The sequence below is a fragment of the Sinocyclocheilus rhinocerous genome, unplaced genomic scaffold (genome assembly GCF_001515625.1).
Source record: "Sinocyclocheilus rhinocerous isolate Xijiao unplaced genomic scaffold, SAMN03320098_v1.1 scaffold813, whole genome shotgun sequence".
Lineage (NCBI taxonomy): Eukaryota > Metazoa > Chordata > Actinopteri > Cypriniformes > Cyprinidae > Sinocyclocheilus > Sinocyclocheilus rhinocerous.
In genome coordinates, this window is record NW_015654524.1 from 786,731 (window position 1) to 809,020 (window position 22,290).

The 22,290-nt window shown below is 37.4% G+C and overlaps 2 protein-coding genes across 6 annotated transcripts in view; both read left to right on the top strand.

The window, feature by feature from the left end:
* Positions 1 to 223: 223 nt before the first annotated feature.
* Positions 224 to 13,739, top strand: LOC107717565 (nuclear receptor ROR-beta-like). 3 transcript variants are annotated; one of them, XM_016524356.1, is made up of 10 exons: positions 224 to 557; positions 6,154 to 6,239; positions 7,026 to 7,167; positions 7,421 to 7,858; positions 8,347 to 8,468; positions 8,733 to 8,865; positions 9,440 to 9,547; positions 9,892 to 10,002; positions 10,108 to 10,220; positions 11,115 to 13,739. In XM_016524356.1, exons 1-10 carry the CDS (start codon positions 551 to 553, stop codon positions 11,274 to 11,276), a joined length of 1,422 nt encoding a protein of 473 aa, XP_016379842.1. In that variant the 5' UTR covers positions 224 to 550; the 3' UTR covers positions 11,277 to 13,739. The 3 variants fall into 3 exon arrangements, with proteins under 3 accessions (XP_016379842.1, XP_016379841.1, XP_016379843.1); XM_016524357.1 differs by lacking the exon at positions 224 to 557 and adding an exon at positions 6,380 to 6,555 and having other exon boundaries at positions 6,224 to 6,239; XM_016524355.1 differs by lacking the exon at positions 224 to 557 and having other exon boundaries at positions 5,785 to 6,239.
* A 1,389-nt stretch (positions 13,740 to 15,128) lies between these two features.
* Positions 15,129 to 22,290, top strand: part of LOC107717567 (endophilin-A2-like) — a 27,025-nt gene continuing 19,863 nt past the window's right edge. For all 3 annotated transcript variants that reach the window (XM_016524360.1, XM_016524361.1, XM_016524362.1), the window contains exon 1: positions 15,129 to 15,485. In XM_016524360.1, coding sequence (XP_016379846.1) covers positions 15,441 to 15,485 — 45 coding nt within the window. In that variant the 5' untranslated portion in view covers positions 15,129 to 15,440. The remainder of the gene's footprint in view (positions 15,486 to 22,290) is intronic.

Sequence of the window (22,290 nt, forward strand, 5' to 3'; positions counted from 1 at the left end):
TGATTTTTTTCAACGGGCGCTGGGCTGTAATCGCAAACAATCGCAGCAGCAGGAACCGCGAGCCCACGAGAGATTCCCACGATACTGTTGTGCTTGTGGTGACACACTGCCACACTTTCCCACTCGAGCTCTGGCACACGGATCCTCCTTAAAGCGCGTGGCCGAGTGCGAGGGCGCGCGCCGCTGCCTGGGGGCACGAGGCGGACCGGTGGCGCGAGATCATGTGAGAGTCCACGCGCCGAAAGTAGGTTAGACTACAGAGAGAAGCACAGACGCAGAGAGAGAGGGAAAGAGAAGAGGGCATCATTTTATTGCATAGCTGACAGTGCGCGCATTTACGCAGGAAAAAAAGCCTATGATGGAGCGGAATTTACTCTGAACAACCGGATGAGAAGAGCAAGTAGGCTGTGCAATAACTTACGAGGTTTAGAAGTTGTTTTCTTGCAACCGCTCTGTTTTGGAGTTTTGAAAATTTTACCCGAGTTTAGCTTTCGGCGCTGATCAAATGTACTGGAGTTATATTATCGTTCGCAGATAATATAGCATCAAAATGAGAGGTAAGTAAAAAAAAAAATACGGTTATATAAACAAAATAAATATTGTCTAATAATTGAAAGGAAACTGTCATTTTGACAGCGGTAATCGTGGTGGGGTTTGCTTTGATGTTGCAGGAACTGCGCAAAATCTCAACCAAAGCACGCGCAAGCGCGCAAAAATGTCGCTCAGATAATCTGCAACTGTTTGGTTGTTTGTAACATGTTATGTTTCGTTCTGCTTTGGTAGCTTTTCGCCACTCAAACATATACAGAAAATAACCAGTACACGGAAATGATAAACTTTGCATAGTTCTGTTTTGTTTCTTCGCTTCCAAGCGTGAAAGGGAAGCGATGAGCGTTATGTAGGAAACGTCGCATGAGTTGCCATGTCCGTTTTTTATGTCACTTTTTTTCCATTTTTTTTTCCATATGTCTCTACCATAAAGTCTCTTATAAATATGATTGGTTTATGTTTTGGCGTTTTGTTAGAATATAGTCGAGCATGTATGTAAATACACACTATAGCCAAAAGGTGTTCGCATGAGAGATTTAAGATAGATGGCTAGTTGTACGTATATGCGAAACATTTAAATTATTTTTTAAAGGGATATAATTATTGAAATGACGTACTTTGCAGCAAGTTAAAATGTAGACTTTTTATATATTTTTTGCTAGAATAAATCAGTTATTCAACTCTTCTGCATTGTATGCTTATTTTGAAATATATATATATATATCTTGCAATATTTGGCAACACTCCTCTCACTGTAGTTACTTTTAACTGCCACTAGGCCAAACCCATTATGTAAGAATCAAACAACATGTTTAAAAATGCTTAAAATGTAATAATCACTGGGTGCTGTCATTTGAACTTTGTTTACTTAATGGAAAGTTCAAATACTGCATTATGGTGGTGAGTAAAGTTGATATGCCTTTGGTCACGCATGTATAAGCCCTTAACCGCCATGTTGAACTTAAGCTCCGCTGAATGTTTGTGTCTTTATCGTGATAAAGCTTATCAATAAGTTCAGGGGAGACTCTCAGCTTGTCAGTAGGCTGTTGGGGCGCAGGGAGTGGGGTGTATCTGCTGCGCTCTCCGTGTTGTTGTTTTTCAGTCTCAGCATGGCCGCCGGTGTGACAGAGTCTATCTGCTCCATTAACCTACTTCTGTCATTGAGGATTACACAGCATATTACAACACTGAGAGATCAGGAAGAGAATTGGACCGTTTTAAGTTCGGTTTAATATTTTCCTCATTGGCATCGTATTTTAACTTTAACCCAGTGCTGAATCTCAGCATAACAAAAAGCGTGATGGCAAAAGGGACCTAAAATGCCGTATGAAGGAAACAGCGCCTCCTTTGGTGCAAAGGCGTAATAACGTGCTCAGTCAAGCTTAGTTACCTTTCATTTCAGTTATATTAACTGTTTATATCATCATAATGTTATATTTTTCAGTTAGTTGCTATATGCTATATATGCTTGTTGCAGACTTTTGTAAGAGTTTCAACACTGAAATTCATTGAATGTGCTAAACAGAGACTACAGTAACAACAGAACTGACAATGTGTGGTAAAGCACAGCCATTGAAAAAATGTAATTAAATGAGCATAGGATATTCAGTATATTTTTTTCTGACTTTGTCCATGATCCTGAGGAAAGGCACTCTTCTGTATGCCGAGAGCTGTAGACTGTAAGCCACCATGGCTTTAAAGACTTAAGCAATGAGCAGTCTATAAATGAATGCTGAGCAGCTTAATGCAGTGGCACTTTGACACCTGCCCATGAACTTTCCATTCATTTAAACCACAACTTAAGCCCAGGCAGTGGTAGAATGTGACCAGCCACTTAAACTTTGAGGGATTAAAATCTTCTTTTTCAAAAACAATTCAAGATCTTAAGTTTTTTTCAGAGTAATTCTTAACAATACATTTATCATAATTGTTGCACACCTAAGGTGTGTTCTTATGTTTTTTTAGTTAATACATTTTGAATAAAAAACCCAGCCTTTTTGTAAGGTGAAGCTTAACTCACTTTTTTTTTCTTTTCTTTTTTTTTACATTTTTCCTTCATGACTCATTGTTAATTATAATAATGACCAAACAATTTTCTTTTTAGTATCTTTTTAGTATTTTTAATAGTGCTGTCAAATGATTAATCGCATCCAAAATAAAAGTTGTTTACATAATATATGTATATGTGCTGTGTATATTTATTATGTGTATATAAATACACACACATGCATGTGTATATATTTCAGAAAAATAGGTTGTTTATATATTAAATATATTTATTTATAATATAAATTATATAAATATAAATATAGACATGTAAATACATGTAATTATTTTCAAAATATATACTGTATGTGTGTATTTATATACATAATAAATATACACAGAACACACACATATATTATGCAAACAAAAACTTTTATTTTGGATGCGATTAATCGAGATTAATCTTTTGACGGCTCTAATTTTTATACAACTTTATGCACTTTTTTCTTATGTATTCAATATATAAAACCGAAAAGATGTGAAAAATGCCTGTATTTATAGAGACTTTTATTATTTCCTAATCCCAGTAGGCATCAAGATAATTAATGCCCACCAAGAGTCACCTTACACTCCCTATCAGCTCATGTTTTTCAACTTGGTGTTGTTACTTATACCAAAGAATTACTCAATCCCTCTGTACATATTTAAAGAGAGTCTTGCGGTGTCATTCCACCATCTCAGTTTACTTAGTATAGGTAGGTCACTTTTAAGTGATGTGGGAGAGGAAAAATCATTACAGCTGACCACAAACTTCTTCGAAATCTCAAGTACAAGTAAGCGGATGCAAATTGAACCCTGTTTGTGTGAGTTCAAAGCAAACCTGGTGAGGACACAGAGCAGACTCAAAAATTGTCCCTAATCTGAATGTCAGTAACACACAAATCAAATCACACAAGTTAGGTTAGTTATACACTGCAATGCAAATGCAAGGTGCAGGGTAAATGGGACCTTTGGACGTTGCTGAACAAAGTTGTTTGATTATGTGAGATAAAAGGGCAAAGTCTCTGAATATGTGCTGGGTTTTTCCCAGCATCGCTCTATGAAACTGCTGACTGGTGTTTGATGGACTGACACACTGACTAACTGACATAGAGTGGCATAGAGAGAGGAGATAAGAAGAGCTAGATTACTAACCCCAGTTTGCCCGATAAACATAGCACTCTAATAAATCTCCTCTTAATTAGTTTTCGGCTGTCTGACTGCGTTTGCCTCCGGCTTCTACAGCAGTGCTCGGTTAATCAAACAAGAGCTGTTTGCTATACTTTTGATTTGACTGAGTGTTTGTGGGAGATTGGCTTGATATGTTATTAATAACAGCTTTTAAAAGATGTGTTAACTTATTAAACCGATAAAAGGGGATTTTTGTCTTTTATACATCAGCCTATATCAGAGCTTCTTGTATTACCAAAACAACAGGCAGACATATTGTTGGCAATTCTGTCAGCCCTTTTGACCTCAAAGTTTTAATCGGTGATATATTTATTCCATTTTTCATTGATGAATTTATCATAATTCATTGATACTGTGCCAAAAACCTGTAAAGTTTCTTGCCGTTACTGTTTAGTGAGTCATACTTTTTCATGTTGTCATTGCGGTTTGCTTTAATTTGACATTTTGCAATGTGATATTTCCAATATGAAAGGTTTTGTTTTGCTTTATGAATGTGTGTGTGTGTGTGTATAACTACATATCTGATGCATAGCATGGTAAAACCAAGGCTTTATAAAATTCAACCTCCAACTACCATGCACCGCAGTCATAACTTAAAAATAGATTTATGTGAGCGCTATGAGACAGCTGGGACTGTGCTCAAATTCTTGACAGGCTGCCACATGTTGAGGGCAAGTGTAAGTTACAGAGCCTTTAATGAGTGTACTGTAGATATTCCAAATGTGCAAAAGTCATATATCACTCCCATGCCATTACATAAAATGCACCTCTTGATCATATGTCTCTGATAAAAAAAAAATTTTTTTTTTAAGTTATTCAGCGTCGCTCACAGAGGCCTTGGATTTGTCTGAAACTGAAAGTTTTCCTGATAATATAATGGTCTTTGATTTTTGTGGTTCCACCTTAAACATGCCAGGAAAGAAAAAAAAAGAAAAACAAAAAATGTAATCAGATTACAGCGCTTGCGAGGCTACCGCACAAGCGCCTCCCTCGGCTCAGTAGGAAAGTGTGTCAGTAGAACAGCTCAGCCACATAGCCTGACCATGCTATGCAGGTGAGTGGCATGTGAGCGGACGAGTCGGAATCAAAGCCACGCTGTCATGAGCCAATGGGAAAGTGGGATGGGCGGGATGGAGGAATGCTCGTCACTTCGTTGCTAGGGTGATCTCCTCTGAATGAGTGTGTTCGTGGAATGTAGCCAGACAGCAGTTATATAACACAGGAAGGGTGGGGGCCGGGGGCTCAGAATGGGGTAGAAGAAAAGACAGCGAGCGAAAAAGACCGAATATGTTCCATTTAGTAATTTCACTGACATATTGCATTATGGAATACATTTTTTTTCTTTCTCAATGCTTTGAAAAGTGCTTTAGCAGATTGTGTTTATCAACGTAGCTTCTGGAAACATCAAGCAGATGTGTCTCTTGTTCCCTCTCCCCCACCCCCCCGCTCTCAGACACAATTGCTCAAATGTGACGCACACATCAACAAGCATTCAGGCCCAAGTGTGAGTCCTCATGACATTATCTCTGGACGGCCGGTTCCCTGTCACGACACATTAGCCGTTACCTAAGATATTGCGTCATTGCGCAAAACATATTAATGACATTTCCTACATCCAGATCACCTGAGAGGACAGTGTTCCCTGGTAATAACCTTTATTGGGATCCATCCTGTGCCATTTGAGTCATCTGCAATGGGGGAACATCTGATCCATTGGCCTCTCAGAAAAAACCGCAATTCAATGATAGTCCTTCTACTTGAATAAACAGTTTATTGAAAAGAACAGCTTGTTTTATTGGGATATAGAGGACTTGTGCAAATGTAAGTGTATATACTGTTGTTTGGTTCTAAGGAATTCTTTGAGCTCAAAGGTTCTGTTCATGAGCCTGCAGCTGTTTATAATTCCCATACAGAGCATCACAATCCGCTTAATTCCAGCGCAACTGTGCCAAGCAGAGAGCGAGCTTTGTTTATAAAGCTGTTTTTGATTCTGTGGTCCAGGGACTTGTGTTATTATGTCACCCTGAGTGGGTCAAAACCTAAAGTCTTTGAATATGAGCTGTAGCTCTTAACCCCTCTCTTTATGCATTAGTTGTGTATTGTTACTGTTGAAGGAATATGACACTAGCCAAGTTTCCACATCCCCTGTGAGAGTCAGACCAGACCTTCGGGCTCTGTGCCGGCCTATATTTCTTTTGTCATTGAACGATTGCTCAAAGATCAATGGGTCAAACAAAGAATGCCGCCGTAGCTCGCATTAGAACTGTAATGTAGATAGCGGATGGCCTTCAATGCTTTGTGCTCTGAGTCAGGACTTTTCTATAGGCTGTGTATGGGATAAGTGTGTCAAACTGTAGCTAATGTTTCAACCACTTCTCCCTCTCTTAGCACAAATCGAAGTAATCCCATGCAAGATTTGCGGGGACAAGTCATCGGGCATCCACTATGGGGTGATCACTTGTGAGGGCTGCAAGGTAAGTGAGCATCCTTTCAATCGATCAATTCATCATTTATGCTCACGGTTTAAATGGATAGTACTAAAGTACTATTCTATAATAATTTACTCGCCCTCATGTCATTGCAAACCTGTATGTTGTTCTGTTTTTCTGTGTAGTGCAAAAGATACTTTGACGAATGTTTCACTGTTTGTCCATACAGTGAAAGTCAAAGGGAACTTTGACTCAACAACTTTGAACCCCTATTATTGTATGGACAAAAAGCACTGAGACATTTTTAAAACATTGTTTTCTGCAGAAAAATGACATGATACAGCTTTGTAACAACATGAGGGTGAGTAAATAACTGTAGAATTGTTTTTCTCTTTAAAAGACCCACATTTCTTAGACTTTGTTTAAAGGTTTCTGTCAAAATGTTTTCCCCAAAATGTTCCCTCTGCTTCAGATAAAAAAAACTAGAATAAACAGTATTAAAGTATACAAGACTTGCAAGAAAGTTAGAGTACCTTGTAGTTACACCCTGATGACGTCTTCAGACTGTTCCCTGAAACAGTAAACAATACAACCCCTTTATCTGATCGGCTTTCTGACGAGTCAGAAATCTCAGTCAGCTTGTATTTGACCACAGGACACACAATGTGTGCCAGATCTGATCTAACGTTTCAGACTCTCTGCTGGAAAATGCTATGCTATTTGTATTGAACCACATTACTCAACCATGTTTTTGAACCATCATGGATTGCACATGAACACAGAGGAAATGGAAATACAGCCTCTTCTTGACCTTCTCTTTCATTCATCAAGGGCTTCTTCCGCCGAAGTCAGCAGAACAATGCGATATACTCCTGCTCCAGGCAGAGGAACTGCCTTATTGACCGAACCAATCGCAACCGCTGCCAGCACTGCCGCTTGCAGAAGTGTCTGGCGTTAGGCATGAGCCGCGATGGTGAGTCTAATCTTACGCAAGAGCGCATTTCCTACTGGAAATGGAATCTCCTTGAGTCCTATAGCTGTAGTCTCAGTGTGAATATAAGGTCTTCAAAGAGACATAGCCAGGCATGAAAGTAGTTTCAGTTTTGATCTGAATAAATAATATGGTATAATGTTGGCCCGTTTGTGTGTTTAGCTTGTTTTTCAGTTCTTAGCAACAATCAAATCTAACGTTCGTCTTTCTTTCCACACCCTCCTTTTCTCTGCAGCGGTGAAGTTTGGACGCATGTCAAAAAAGCAGCGCGACAGTCTCTATGCCGAGGTTCAGAAGCACCAGCAGTCTCAGGAGCGGGCAGGGGGTTTGGGCAGCGGTGTACCCGGTCATGCTGGTGATGAGGTCGGGGAGAACGGCAGCAGTCGGGGCTCCAGCACCACACTTAGTGACCTGGATGATATAACCATGCTACCAGACGGTCTTCTCTTTGATCTGCCGCTCACTCCGGAGGAAGCTGCTGACTACTGCAGCCTAGAGCTGCTGGGAGGAAGCAGTGGGAGCAGTTCGTCCTCCCAGAGTTCTCCTGAGCCGAACAGACAGGAGTTTAGTGACACGACACACATCAAACACGAGTACCAGACCCTGCACAAGATGGGACTTTACACTCGCTCATTACTTAACCCACCTGAAGGCTGTTCCTTGATGGAAATCGGTTAGTATACTGTGGTAATGGGAGTGTATGCATATTATATTATATTACTGTATATATATAGATATAATATAATATGCACCAGTATGCACTAACGTTCAAACAATTGGGGTCGATAAAGTGTTTTTTTTTTGGAAAGAAGTCTCTTATGCTCACCAAGGGTGCATTTATTTAATCAAAAATACAGTACAACAGTAATCCTGTTTATTTTTGGTGTATTTAAAAATGTTGTACTATACTATTTTCTCTAAATAAATTAAAAATAAAGAACAAAAATCAGTTGCTTTAAATGCTAAAGATTACATTTAACAGTGTTTATTAAATTATTAGTGTTTTTAAATATTAACCTTAAGCGAGCAATTTGAAAATGAGCATGTATTATTAAATATCCAGTATCGACTGGCACCGCTAAATTTAAAAAACAAACTAATATCTGACATGTTTCCATAGTCTACAAACTTTGTGATGTTGTGTGTGGTCATATTTTTTAGAACGAATTACACAGAATGTGGTAAAATCCCACATCGAGACAAGTCAGTACAGCACAGAAGAATTGAAAAGATTTGCTTGGACCCTCTACACACCTGAGGAGATACGTGTCTACCAAAACAAGGTATCTGTAACAAAACTGGCAATGGGATGCATAATACTTTTTAATACCACAGAGTGTAACAGCATGTACAATATGTATGATGTGATCCAAGCAATTGCCCAACCTTACATTCCATTTTAATGAATCATACAGAATACAATCGTTCCTGTTCTAATTTTTAAGAGGCTAATTAAAAATGCATTAAAAAGTATGTCAAATGCACATCATAATTGCAGATAATCAGAATATGGGTGGAAGAGTCTAACATGCATTTCTTTATCCTAGTCCACAGAGATGATGTGGCAGCAGTGTGCTGTGTTCATCACGAATGCCATCCAGTATGTGGTGGAGTTTGCCAAGCGCATCTCTGGATTCATGGATTTGTGTCAAAATGACCAGATTATCCTTCTCAAAGCAGGTCAGCATCAACTCTGTGCAAGAGAGCAAACAGTTATCTGTTGTCCACATTAGTAAATACCTGCAGTAAATACAATCAAGTGCCCAGTTTATATTTCTGGTTAACCCTTCTAATACAGTGTATTTATTTACGGTATGATAGTTGTATATTTGAGTTCAGAACCTTTGTATTTTTTGCTTCTCAACTGTGTTCTGACAATGGCTCTTTTGTCATTTTCTCTCACCCTTTTCCCCCGCTTGCGTCCTCCCTTTGTGCATTGTGTGGTGTGCCTTATACCGATTTGTTATTTAAATAAAAACAAAAAACACTTCTTTCTTTTTTTTCCCCCCTCTTTCTTTAAAACAACCATCATTGCCATTTGACTGAATGTTGACTATTCATTATTCGTTTGTGAAAATGATGACCGTTTTAATGAATCCTGAATTTGAAAACATTTCGTAATTTGTGCAATTAAATCCCAATTGTTTTTTGTTTTCCTGTGTGTATGTGTGCATCGTGGAGCATTCGTTTGCCTATTTCCTCCCTCTTTCCTGCCTTTCCTTTGTCCATCTTCTATGTGGCGCTGCCCATCCAGGCTGCCTGGACGTGCTGTTGATCCGAATGTGTCGGGCCTACAACCCCATCAACAACACACTGTTGTTCGATGGAAAGTTCGCAAGCCCTCAGCTCTTTAAAGCTCTCGGTGAGTCTCTTCCCCAGACCTTTCACATAATTTAGCACCCTGTGGCATTTCAAAGGGCATGTTGGGTACTTGTATGCAATTAACCTGAGCAATGGTACACCAAGTGCTGTAAAATCATATGGTTAAGTCACAGTTACTCTTTATATAGAACTAAACAAACATCTATTTAAATGGAAAACAGGTCAATTAAAATCTTTCCGGGTCAATTGAATGATTGCTAAAGTTGGCTGGGTTCCCATCTGTTTACCTTTTCTTGTTTTGTTGGGCACATGACAGTGTTGTGAAATTTTACAGCTGTTGCTCTATTGTATTTCAAATGTTTTCTGTGTTCTTCCTGTATGTAGGTTGTGATGATCTGGTGGGTGCTGTGTTTGAGATGGCTAAAACCCTGAGTCGGCTACAGCTGTCTGAAGAGGAGATGGCTCTTTTTACTGCCACTGTGCTTCTGTCTCCAGGTAGTTTTACTATAACATTAGTTTAAAGTAATCTTTAACTAACAGTGTTTCCAAAGGACACATAGCCAGACATTAGAGTTACTCTTCCACTTATTTATTTCACAGACCGTCCTTGGTTAACAGATGCTCAGAAGGTGCAGAAACTTCAGGAGAAGGTTTATGCTGCATTGCAACACTGTCTTCATAAAATTGGTGCCCCCGAGGAGAAACTGGCAAAGGTACTGGGAAAAAATCTAAAGAATGAATGATAAGTTCACACTCTCACAGCAGTTAAATATGAGAAAATCAGGACTGTCAAAATAAACATATGCGATTAATAAATATATTTATGCCGTTCTTATTTTTATGCAGTTCACACACTTAATCAATTGACATTTTAACTGTTTTTATGTACTGTGTGAATTCTAAAAACTGAGCAACAATGACAATTAGTGACCGATCTGTGCTACAAGAGTTCACCCAAGCAAGAGTCCTGTTTGTCAGAGAATAATGGAGACAGCTTCATTTTATTATGAATATTTTAATAATAGATGTCAGAAATGATTTACTTTTTAAATCAAACCCAGATGTCATTTGCAGTCTTTTTATGGTGAAATTGAATTTAGATTTAAATTAAATTTTGTGCAAATGAGTGTCATTCACACAAATGAACCAATAGCTGCACATATTATTTAGTATTATAAATAATTGTTACACTTTACTCTTCAAATGTTTGAGGTCAGTAAGTTTTTAAAAGAAATTAATACTATTATTCTACAAAGATGCATGAAATTTATCAAAAGTGACAGTAAAGTCATTTATAAAGATACAGAAGATTTCTGTTTTAAATACATGGTGTTCTTTTGAACTTTCTGTTTAATATCACAGTTAACAAAAAAATTAACAATATTACTGTTATAACTGTATTTTAAATCAAATTAATGCAGATTTTTAATCATAGTGTATTGTTTTCCCTAAAATGCATTAACTTTTCACTACAAGAACATACATTTGAACATTTCATAATTTGGTCAATCATACCAAACAATATTATAAATAATGTTTTTTTTTTAGTCAAGTTATGTAAAAAAAAAATGTTATAACTATCTTTTCTTTTTCGGTTGTGTCAATAGATGGTGTCCAAGTTGCCCATGATGAAGTCTATTTGCAACCTCCATATTGATAAGCTGGAGTTTTTCCATCTGCTTCACCCAGAAACGGCCTACAACTTCCCTGCTCTCTACAGAGAGGTTTTCTGCAGCGAGATCTCCTTCCCAGACTCCACTGAGGGCTAACAGTCATTGAAGTGTCATATTGGCTCTGCTGAGAGACAGAGAGAGGAAGAGACCGTTAAAGAAAGACAGGGAATGGAAATAGGAGGAGGTAGATGGATATGTGTTTGAGAAAAACAAGCAACACACTGACAATCTTGCACGTTACACTTTAGGACTCCATCTATAACCTCCGTCCTGATGGAGTGATTCACTCCTCTATTTGAACAGGACCCAGATTTCTTGTTAAATGTCAGCAGTCATTTAAGGTGCTGGTTACTATTACTCATGCAACCTACATATAATGACTCAAACAGAGCAAATTATGTATATTTAATTAAAAAGAGTACTCGATTAAACCTGGAGCTCAGATCTCCCCTAAAAAATTAAGTGCTTGAAAAGTGGATCCTTCCCATTTTGCGGGTACTCTTAGGAAGAGAACTATGAATGTAACCCACCTGACATGTGGCAAAGCCTCAGGATTAAGACAGAATGTGTTATGTACTCCTGCCCCATATGTAAAGCAAGCTCTTAAGGTTTGGTTTCTATAGACGAACAGTTTTGAATCCATGCGAAACTGTTCAAAGGGACCAATGCATACACACCTGAGTTTGTAAACGCCACATGAGCACCTTCACTTTCACAGACTCAACACTAATGCACAGCGCACTGCACAGACCACATGTGCACATGGTGTGTTGTCTTTTGAGCTCTTTATTTTTGCATATAAATTTAAAAGATGCAACTAAACTAACGAAAACCTCATCCTTATTACCCTTTCCCACGCAAATGCCACTTGGATAAAGATATTTGATGATATTTTGATATCCTCATTTGATCGGAAACCACATGTATATAGAATGATAGATGTAATTGAGAATATATTTATAAACAGAGCCTGTAGATAGCATATGTAGGCAGAGATATAAAGTTGCACCTTAGAGTGGATGCTCTTAAGCCCTTTCAAAGACTTCTCAACCATAGGAGTGGAATTCTGGGCTGGGGTTGGAATTGGCGTGACAAGCTTTAGATTTAGAGGCAGATGGATGGCACTTAAATACTCCACAAAAAAGGACTTTGCAGGAGCAGGACTTTGCTGTCGCCTCACATTAGATGGCGAAAAGACAATGCCTCTATGAGACTTTCTGAAGTGTAGCAAACCACTCATACGACTGCTGGGAGCAAAGCCTCAGGAGAACGCAAAGAACACTGAAGGAAGTGGATGGAAGGAACCTTATATTTTTTAGAGACAACAGACAACCTGAGCTCGCTGTCAAGTCATGAGGACACCACAGAAATGCCGTAATTCAGACTTTTCTGATTCTACAGCTGTGAGGATAAGTGGATTCACAGGCCGTACCTCATGCTTTGCATTGTGTCTGATGTGGGGATCAGTGTTGTGTTGCTGTGTGATTATTTTTTCCCCCGTCATCCATTTACCCTTTGTGTTCACCTATAGCACAAACGATTGGTTGATAGAACCATCAGCTACCCCCCTGAGTTAGGGAATACTATGGTTAGTTTATGTTCTGAAACTTTGCGGTTCAAACCTGAAGGAGAAAAATCTACTATCTGTCCGCAGTGTGAAAGCAGCCTTCGTTCTTCAGAGGCAGGAAGTCCAGATTGGTCTCAGGGGAGTTTTAGGAGTGGCCCAGAAACCAGAATACAAACTAAAGCCCAAAGGAGGGCTTTTCAAAACCCTTTAGTGCCCAGCTATGTAAGATTACAGGGTATGAAAGATGTTTCGAAGGATTTATTAGTATCAACGTCCAGTTTCATGACAGTTAATTTTAACAAGCTCGCCTGACGTTTTATTTTTGCACTGCTGGAACAGTGCCTGTCTATATTTTCTTGTAAGATTTTATATGATTGGTATAATACACATTTTCTGGTTGTTTAACACCGTATCACAGTGTCTGCCTGTGCAATAGTCAGTCTTTCCATTTTTAGTATTGACAGCCCTCACAAGCCAAGGATCTCCTTGGATTTCATAAGCACTCCAGCTCAGATCGTGTAACACCCCCTTGCTAAGTTCTGTCTTTTACGTTTTATTTTTTTACGCTTGTGTATTAGCTAACTTAAATTGATGTGTGAAGGTGGAGAAAGATTGTAACAAAGTGCAAATACTTTGTAAAAAAAAAACAAAAAAACATTTAGAGTTTTAGATGATGTATTTTTGTGGAGTGTAATTCGCCACCCTACAAACTGCCACAAGTGTCCGGCACGTCCTTGAGGGTAGTTCTGGAAGTGTGCGTTTACATCTACACTCAGTCACTCAGGGAGATAGCTGGGTTCTCTGTCCTAAAATGTCTTCTTCAATTAGCCTAGCAAGACACCTTGCACCAAATAGAAGACCTTAAACCTTGATCACTGTGTACGGTAACTTTTCTTGTGAATGTTAATCGCAGAAGTATCAAAGAATTTTACCCCTGTTTTATATCAGTGCTATTGGAGGACTTTTTCAGTTTGACTTGCTTAAAAAAAAAAGAATAGGATCAAAACTATAAGGTATATATATATATATATATATATATGTATATGTGTGTGTGTGTAAGGATGAATTTAATCTTCTTTAAATCTAGTATTGTGTTTTTTATGTTTATTTTTGTGATATTTTCTTTCATCATTTCTGTCCTTTTCTGTAACAGTTTCTCACCCGAGTAGTATCATCCTTTGTCTTGAAGAATTAAAATCCTATTTTTTTAAAGAGCATTTTTAAGCAGAAAATCCCCTACAAGAGTCCTAAATATTTGCCATGGTCCTTCTGTGGTTGTTTCAGTTGTAACTTTATTTTTAAGCAAATAAATCATATTATAGATTTTAACAAATATAATTTATGGTTTATTATGGATGCAGAGAATAAAACAAACACATTAAAAGATATTATTGTACAATAAGGATTACACACATGGATCCCAGAATGTAATAAAGGTCTTTTTACTTTACACTGAGTGTTTTGTGGCTACTGAAAATGCATTTTTAATTTAAATAAAAAACAATTCATTAGGACTTATTTCAAAGTCAAATGCAATATAAATATTTATATAGTCTACTGTTCAATGTATTGGGCTTAGTTAGATTCTTATTATTTTAAAGTAATACTTTTATTTTACAAAGTAGCATATATATATATATATATATCTATACACAGTGGTGTGAAAAAGTGTTGGCCCCCTTCCTGATTTCTTATTTTTTTGCATGTTTGTCACACTTTAATGTTTCAGATCATCAAACAAATTAAAATATTAGCCAAAGATAACACACACAAACACAACATGCAGTTTTTAAATGAAGGTTTTTATTATTAAGGGAAAACAAAATCCAAAACTACATGACCCTGTGTGAATATATATAATTTAAATGTATGCGGTTTTTTTTTTTTTTTTTAACTTTTCATTTAATAATAAATGTTAAGCCACACAACTGCTTAACTGTAATAAGAAATCAGCTTTGCCACTAAACATGTAAAAAATATCTTTTGCCATTTTAAAATATATGAAAATAGAAACATTTATTTTAAATTGTAATAATATTTTACACTTACTGTTTCTACTGTATTTGTGATTAAATAAATGCAGCCTTGGTCAGCATAAGAGACATGAAATTGACAAGAAATATAGTTCAGTTATTGCTGTTAATCTAATAGATTTAGTTCCAATGACAAAATGCTGTGCCAAGATCATCTCAGCATAGTATTTGATAGCAATAATAAACTAGCATTCTATTTGTAGGGCTGTAAAACAGACATCTGGCTCCATCATCTGGTCAATAGAAGCACTTGCGCTGTGGGTGCAGTGCATTTCCTGAGCGGTAGCGGGCGCTGCTGTCCCGCTTCCAGTCAACTTCTCCCTGTTTTTGTACAGTCTATGCCTTCTCCGCTCGCGCAAGGAATGTGCTTGCGTTGTGCAGAAAACCGCTAGTTTCTCAAGACGTACAAATGCGGTGGATGCACTGTAAACCATATTGAAGTCACAATTTAGTAGAAAGCCACCAGAAGAACATTTAAGAACAGCTTTATAAAACCAGCAGCCACCTGGAGTATTTTTGTGGAGCGGGTGTCGTTTATCTGAGGACTTGAGTTTTAGATTTCACTCCGCGACCGTTGACTTTTGTCACACTGTTGTGTCAGTATAAAAACCTACGTTACAAGTCTTTTTTTCGTCGAGAAAAGAGGATTACGCTTTGAAGATGTCCGTGGCGGGCTTAAAGAAGCAGTTTTACAAAGCCAGCCAGGTTTGCGAGTTACTTTTTTTCTGTTGTTTTCTTCCATTGAACCGCAATGCTGTGCCAATTAGCTTAGCCTGCTAACGCTGCGCTAAACTTAAGTCCGCTATTCTGCACTTTAAAAGTGTTTTGTGTGTGTTTCTTCTATGTGTATTTAAATCTTTCTGAATATTTACAATGATAATCCGTGCTGTTGTTTAAATGTCATATCCCTGTAGAGTTATAAACTGCTTGCTTTTGTATTTATTGTCGGTTTTGTCCTAAATTGCAGTCATTGCGATATTTAATATTTTTGACAGCTTTCACTGGTCATAAATAGTCAACGTCACTTTATGGGTGCGTTCACGCCTAATTAGAGTTTACAATGTGTTAAAAATATGCACAAGAGTGTCTGTTTTCTTTTAGCTTGGTATTGCAATACAACGCCCCCGGCCCTTACTATATCACTCCATTTGCCACGTTTACTGCAGTCAAATCTAAGCATATGTTCACGATCTACTCGTGAGTTAAAATTGTTTTAAAATATAAGCATGTATATATATATGCAAATTCTGCACAGAAATATACAAAGAATATACTGCAGCATCAGGTTTACCCAGTATTACCGCAGTTTCCTTCAATGGCATATGTTGGACAGTCACGTTTTGTTTGTGTCTCTCTTGTTTCTATGGTTCACACTTTATGCTGGCAATATGTAGCTGGAAAATATGGCTTACAGTGCTGGCTTTCGTTTTAAAAATGAGCAAAAGTCAGTCATGTAACTTGTCAGTGGGTTAAAGAAACTTGCATGTGATTAAACAAGCAGAATTTGGGTCAGTCCTGCTGTGCAGTACCTTTTAAGCTCTTTTAGAAATAAATATTTGTATAAATATATTGCATATATCAAAGTTTTGTATTTTTATAGAGTATGAGTATGCCAATGTTTCAGACATTTTAGGTGAAGTACTTCAAATGTTTTAATTATATTGTATTATTTACACAATGGCCAGAACATTAAATACAGAATATATGAAAATTCTTATATTCAGGATGAAAATAACAAGCTTTGCTCAGTGAGGAATTAAAGTTTTAAAGTCTGTAATTTTGAGACAAAGCAGCTAATACCACAAAACATCACAGAATTTACCACTGGTGTTTTTTAAATAATGGGATTTTACAAAAGATTAGCAGGATGGAAAGTGAAAACTGTCAGAAAACTGACTAATGTTTCTATTGGTTTCCAATTGTATATTAACAAATACATTAATACATATGATGGGAGCATGGACATGTACTGTATAACAGCAGTAACAGCAGATTTTTGGATAAAGAGCTTTTCTGGCAAGTAATATCTGAATAAAATTATATCCATTTAGTTTAGCTAAATATTGGATTATTATCATGGTAAAAGCAAAGCAGAGTGATGCATGTGCGTGGGCTCGCAGCAGGCAATGTGTTAGCTTAAAATGTGCCAAAAGTCTCACTTTGACCCTGTGAAGACAATCAAATGTGTTATCATGAAAACCTCTCCCTGATTTTGGCTGCTCTTGCGTTGTCGTGGTGGTGTTATGAGAAGGTTCTTTGTCTGTGGTTTATGGTGTAATTAACTCCAGACTTAATGTGTTTTTCGTCAATTTGTTAGTTTCTCATTGCCAGCGGTTGTTTTCCAAAGGACACATGAGCACAGATGTAGGGAAAGCAGCGCATCTCTGTCCCTGTTCGCTGATCTCAATAGGAAGGGACAATCGGTTGCCCAATTTCCTGTTAGGAACATGCTCAGATCCCCAGTGGGGGCAGGGCTCTACGCTTACTTTTCTTTTTAGGAGTGCTTGTGCTCCTAATTTAAAAAATTTAGGAGCACGGTCAAAAATTTAGGAGCACCTTCTAATCAGTAATCAAAAATTCTGATAAAAAATTAACCTTCCCATTACGAGGTGATATTTGACTCCTTAAAGTGATTTACCTTTGTAATGGCATTTTTCTAACTTTATTAAAAGTATGTAATCTTTTATGTCAAATTTAAATATATATATTTATAAGCTTTTTAACATTTCCAATAAAAACAAGTAGAATAAGAAGTAGAATAAGAATAAGTTACCAATCAAGTGAAATCAGTATTTAAGAAATAAATTTGTGTCGCAAACTCCCTAAGAGTTTGCGATGACGAAGCTCCCTACAAATGCGACTGAAATGGTCTTACTGTAGATTTGCGATGACGAAGCTCCCTACAAATGCGACTGAAATGGTCTTACTGTAGAGCCCTGGGGGGGGGTTTACATGAGTGGAGGAGTACAGCAGGGCAAAGGAAAATGGCCAGCATTTGGCCCTGAGAGGCAGAGTATGAATCATGCAACACTTACGGGGGTTGCTGTGCTCTCTTCTGCTCTGCCTGGCTCTTTTTATTGGACTGCAGTGCTGCAGTGAACTCATGCCAGCATTCCACAGTAATCAATACTTGACACCGGCCAGACACCCTGCCAAAAGACAAACTCTGACACCAGTCACACCCTCAGTCCAGCCTTCCTCTCGGTGTGCTGTCCGGAGAACTGTGTGAGCTACTTTGAGGTTGCTTTTTTTAATGTACACACCAGGGAATGTTTTTCATTTTGCTTTTTGTCTGAGCAGGAACAGTGTTTTTATGCTCTGGATTTCTGCAGCCTTGTTTCCAAATGGTAGTGGTTCTAATTAAAACCGTAAGAATTAGAATGACTGACGTGATAAATATAACACATCTTACCACAGCTTAGCCTTTGTGGTATAGAACCTTGATCTGCTTGCTGCACAGGGACAGGGTTATAAAATGCTTAACTTGGCGAATATAGGAAAAAATAGCCTGTAATCAATTTGCTTCCAAAAGAAAAAAGCTGTAATCCATGGATAAATACAATATTTTTAGGTTAGGCGTAAGTGTTTTCTTCTCTATATAAATCTATTAAAGGAGTAGTTCACTTCCAGAACAAAAATTTACAGATAATGTACTCACCCCCTTGTCATCTAAGATGTTCATGTCTTTCTTTCTTCAGTCGTAAAGAAATTGTTTTTTGAGCAAAACTTTTCAGGATTTCTCTCCATATAATAGACTTCTCTAAACGATCCCAGCCGAGGAAGAAGGGTCTTATCTAGCGAAACGATCGGTTATTTTCTAAAAAAAAATACAATTATATACTTTTTAACCTCAAACACTCGTCTTGTCTAGCTCTGCGTGAACTCTGTTTTTTTCCGGTTCAAGACAGTTAGGGTAGGTCTAAATACTCCCATCTCATTTTCTCCTCCAACTTCAAAATCGTCCTACATCACTGTTTTACCTTTTTTTTTGTAAAGGGCGTTTGATCTTCTTTGCATGTTCACTTTGTAAACACTGGGTCGGTACTTCTGCAGCGATGTAGGACGATTTCGGTCAAGACATTTGCAGAGCTTTAACAATGTATTTCAGTCCAATTTAAAATTAAAAGGGAATATTAGACTATGTATATAGTTATTTATTTCAACTTTCTTTTTTTGCTCAGATAAGATAGTATTAATATGTTTCTTTGCTCCTAACTTTTTTCCACAATAAGCTGTATTTATATAATATCATACCATGGTCTATCTGAATACTTGATTACATACATTATACATTAAAACTGCTCAAAGCACAGGTAGTTCCAAGTTAGTTTAATCAGAGTTCTATATTGATGCACTGCTTTCTTTGACACGCACACACACACACACACACACACACACACGCACATTGGACACAGAGATCAGAGATCACTCAACACACTCCCTAAAACATTCAGAAGCACAGTCAAACTTGTCAACGCTGTGACGCAACTTTTATTAACATAACAGTTTAGATACTGAATCATACTACATTATAAACTGCTTAGTTTAATTTCAAGAACTACTTTTATGTTGGTCCATACAAAGCATACCAGGACATCATTGCTTTCACAAATCACGAGGAAACTGAACCATAAATAGACCCACAACAGGGCTCCAGACTCATTCTAACCACTGGTTGCTCTTTAGCGACTAACTTTCTCAGTTGGTCGCACGAGCACATGAACGCTCTCATCTTTTGCTATGTTATAAGCCGCGAGCTTCGGATGCTTTCACGGTCGAATTCGCGATCTTGTCACATTTTACAAGAAAAGATAATTGTCTGTTTTGTAGGGCTGGGTTTTGGCACAAATTTCACGATTCGATTTTCATTCACAAGCTTGCGATTCGATTCGATTCAATATCGATTATTTTGGATATATATCAGGTAGGGATGCACTGAAATGAAAATTCTTGTCCAAAGCCGAAACGGAACAAAATGAAACACTGGGCCGAAGGCCGAATACCGAACACGGTTTTTCGAGTTTTTTTTTTTCCATGTATTTTGCCAATTTTTTTCACCATTGCATAAATTAAATAGCCAAAATGTGCTTTTTACTGTTTTGTCTTGCTTTTCAAAGAAAAAATCAATTACAAAACAACAATTTAAAAATATTAAACACTGAACATTTTTTAACATTCTAGCAGACATTATACCAACAAAGCACAATTTAACTTAAAATTAATAAGTTAGTAAAATAATATTTTTTTGGCCATCTGACCCCCTTCTTGAATCAGGCATGTATTTTTCTTCGCGCTTTGGACTTTGAACCCTGGTTAACAAGCAGATCCGCCGTGAGCTCGTGCAGCGCTGTCAGAAGAATACATGCAATTTGTGCGTGTATTAGAAAACATAACGTGTTGCAGTTTATTTACTAATTGTTTAATTTCACGATTTCAATCATCATACAATAACCAGCAACAATCACCCCTTCCTCTTCTCATCGAAGACATGTGAAGCAGCACAGTCTCTCGCTGTCTGTTTGTTAGGGATGCACCGATACCACTTTTTCCAGTACTCGCCCGATACAGATACTTTTATTTTTGGTACTTGCCGATACCGAGTACCGATACCAATATTTTCATTGCATTTATAAATTTTTAAAATATTGGGTCCAGAAACCAAAAGAGTATGTATAATGTTAGTTGGTTAACTTCATTTATCAAATAGATACAGTCAAACCAAAATCTATTCCATTAAGTAACTTGTGCATTGTTTTACTTACTTCTTTTTGACATATCCGACCGAACTACAAACTTTCCATTGATGTCTGTGAGAAAGGGATATTCACTCGACAAGCTCGCGCATCTGCGCCGCGCGCCTCTTACTCTACGCTGGTTGCTATTTGATAGCGTCACGTCATTGTTCGGTACAGTTTATTCGGTCTTTTCGCTTATTCTTTTATAATTTTATATAATATTATAATATTTTTTCGCGTATAATTTTTGGTTACCGAACATTCGGTGCATCTCTAATTTAGAGATTATCCACTAGATGCAGCGCTGCTACATTGTTCATTCAATATATTGCGGGAAAACGAGAGCATCAGTGTGGAGAAGATGTTGTTTACGTCAAAACTGAAACCAAGCCGTTCACACAGAACGCATATTTCTGTGATAGATAGGGACATCTATCAGCGTTGCACTTGCGTCTCGCACAAGAGCGGCATGTTTAGAAAGCCATGTAAAATTAATGCAAGTTCAACTTTTAAAAAACATGTCTAAAGACGTTATGGTGGTTTTTCCCCATCCCACTGTATCTCGTGTTTTTAAATGAAGAAAGTAGCGTACTCTTTGTGATTGGTTTTCAGAATATTCTGAAATATGGTTTTCAGTTGGAATATTTCAGAATCGATTCTGAGCTTGGTTTTTTTCCCCGCAAATGGCACGTGTGCGTGCTAGAGACGCGGCGGGCTTCATTGCACAGAATATGCGCTGTGAGACACGTGCGCATATTGCTTGACCGTGTGTGCTTCCACCCGCCGTCTTTTACTTTAGATATGCATTCATTTATGCCATTCGAAATGCAGTACTATTAGATGCACGAAACTCGCGCACTGAATCATGAAACCAGTGAAGATTCACACCCCTATTTTTAAGATGGCAGTACTGACATACAGAGATTCCAACTATAAACAAAAAGCATAGAAACTGCAATTTTGGTTAAAATGTAAAGTTGTAAAGATGTATTTGCATAGCAGAAGAATTAATTAGGAAAAAATGTAGATCAAGAATCGTTTTGGAATCTGATCGTGACTCCCAGAATCGGAATCGGATCGGATCGTGAATTGCCTAAAGATTCCCACCCCTATTATTTTATTACGCTTTGAAGAAACGTGCATAATATTTTGCTCGATGCGCCCTCTTGTGGCCTCAGGAGAGAAGCCAAAAGCTTTTTTCCCCCTAACTGAAATTATGCCTTTTAAATTCAAATATAATTCGAATTTTGATAGTATTTAAGTAGAAAATTTTAATTTAGTTTTTCAGTCATTTTGACAGCCCTATTTCATATAGTTAATATCACACGAAAAGTGCCGTTTTTTCCCCCCAAAAGTCAGCATGATTACAAATGTGATACTGATTTTATACAACAGTTCAATAAACAAGAATTTAATATTAAGAGACTTATGTTTTAGACACCATATTTCCTGTTTTTGCTCTATTTCTCCAACAAAATTAATTCCAAACACAGCCACAGCGCTGTTTTGTGTCTCTGGGCAACATGACGGTGTTTCGTTCCTGAGTGAATCACCCGTTTAAATGATTCGATTCAATCGCAATGACTCACTTAATAGTGACTTGCTGCCACCTACTGGCAGTTTTAATTTCATATTTAAGGTACCTTTTCATTTTAAAAATAATTTCAAACATAAGTTTTCAATGTTTTATGTTTAAAATATCAAAATATTATTTATGCATTTGTAACTGCAGGTTAAAGTATTTAATGTCCCTCAGAGCTGCATTAAACAGTGTG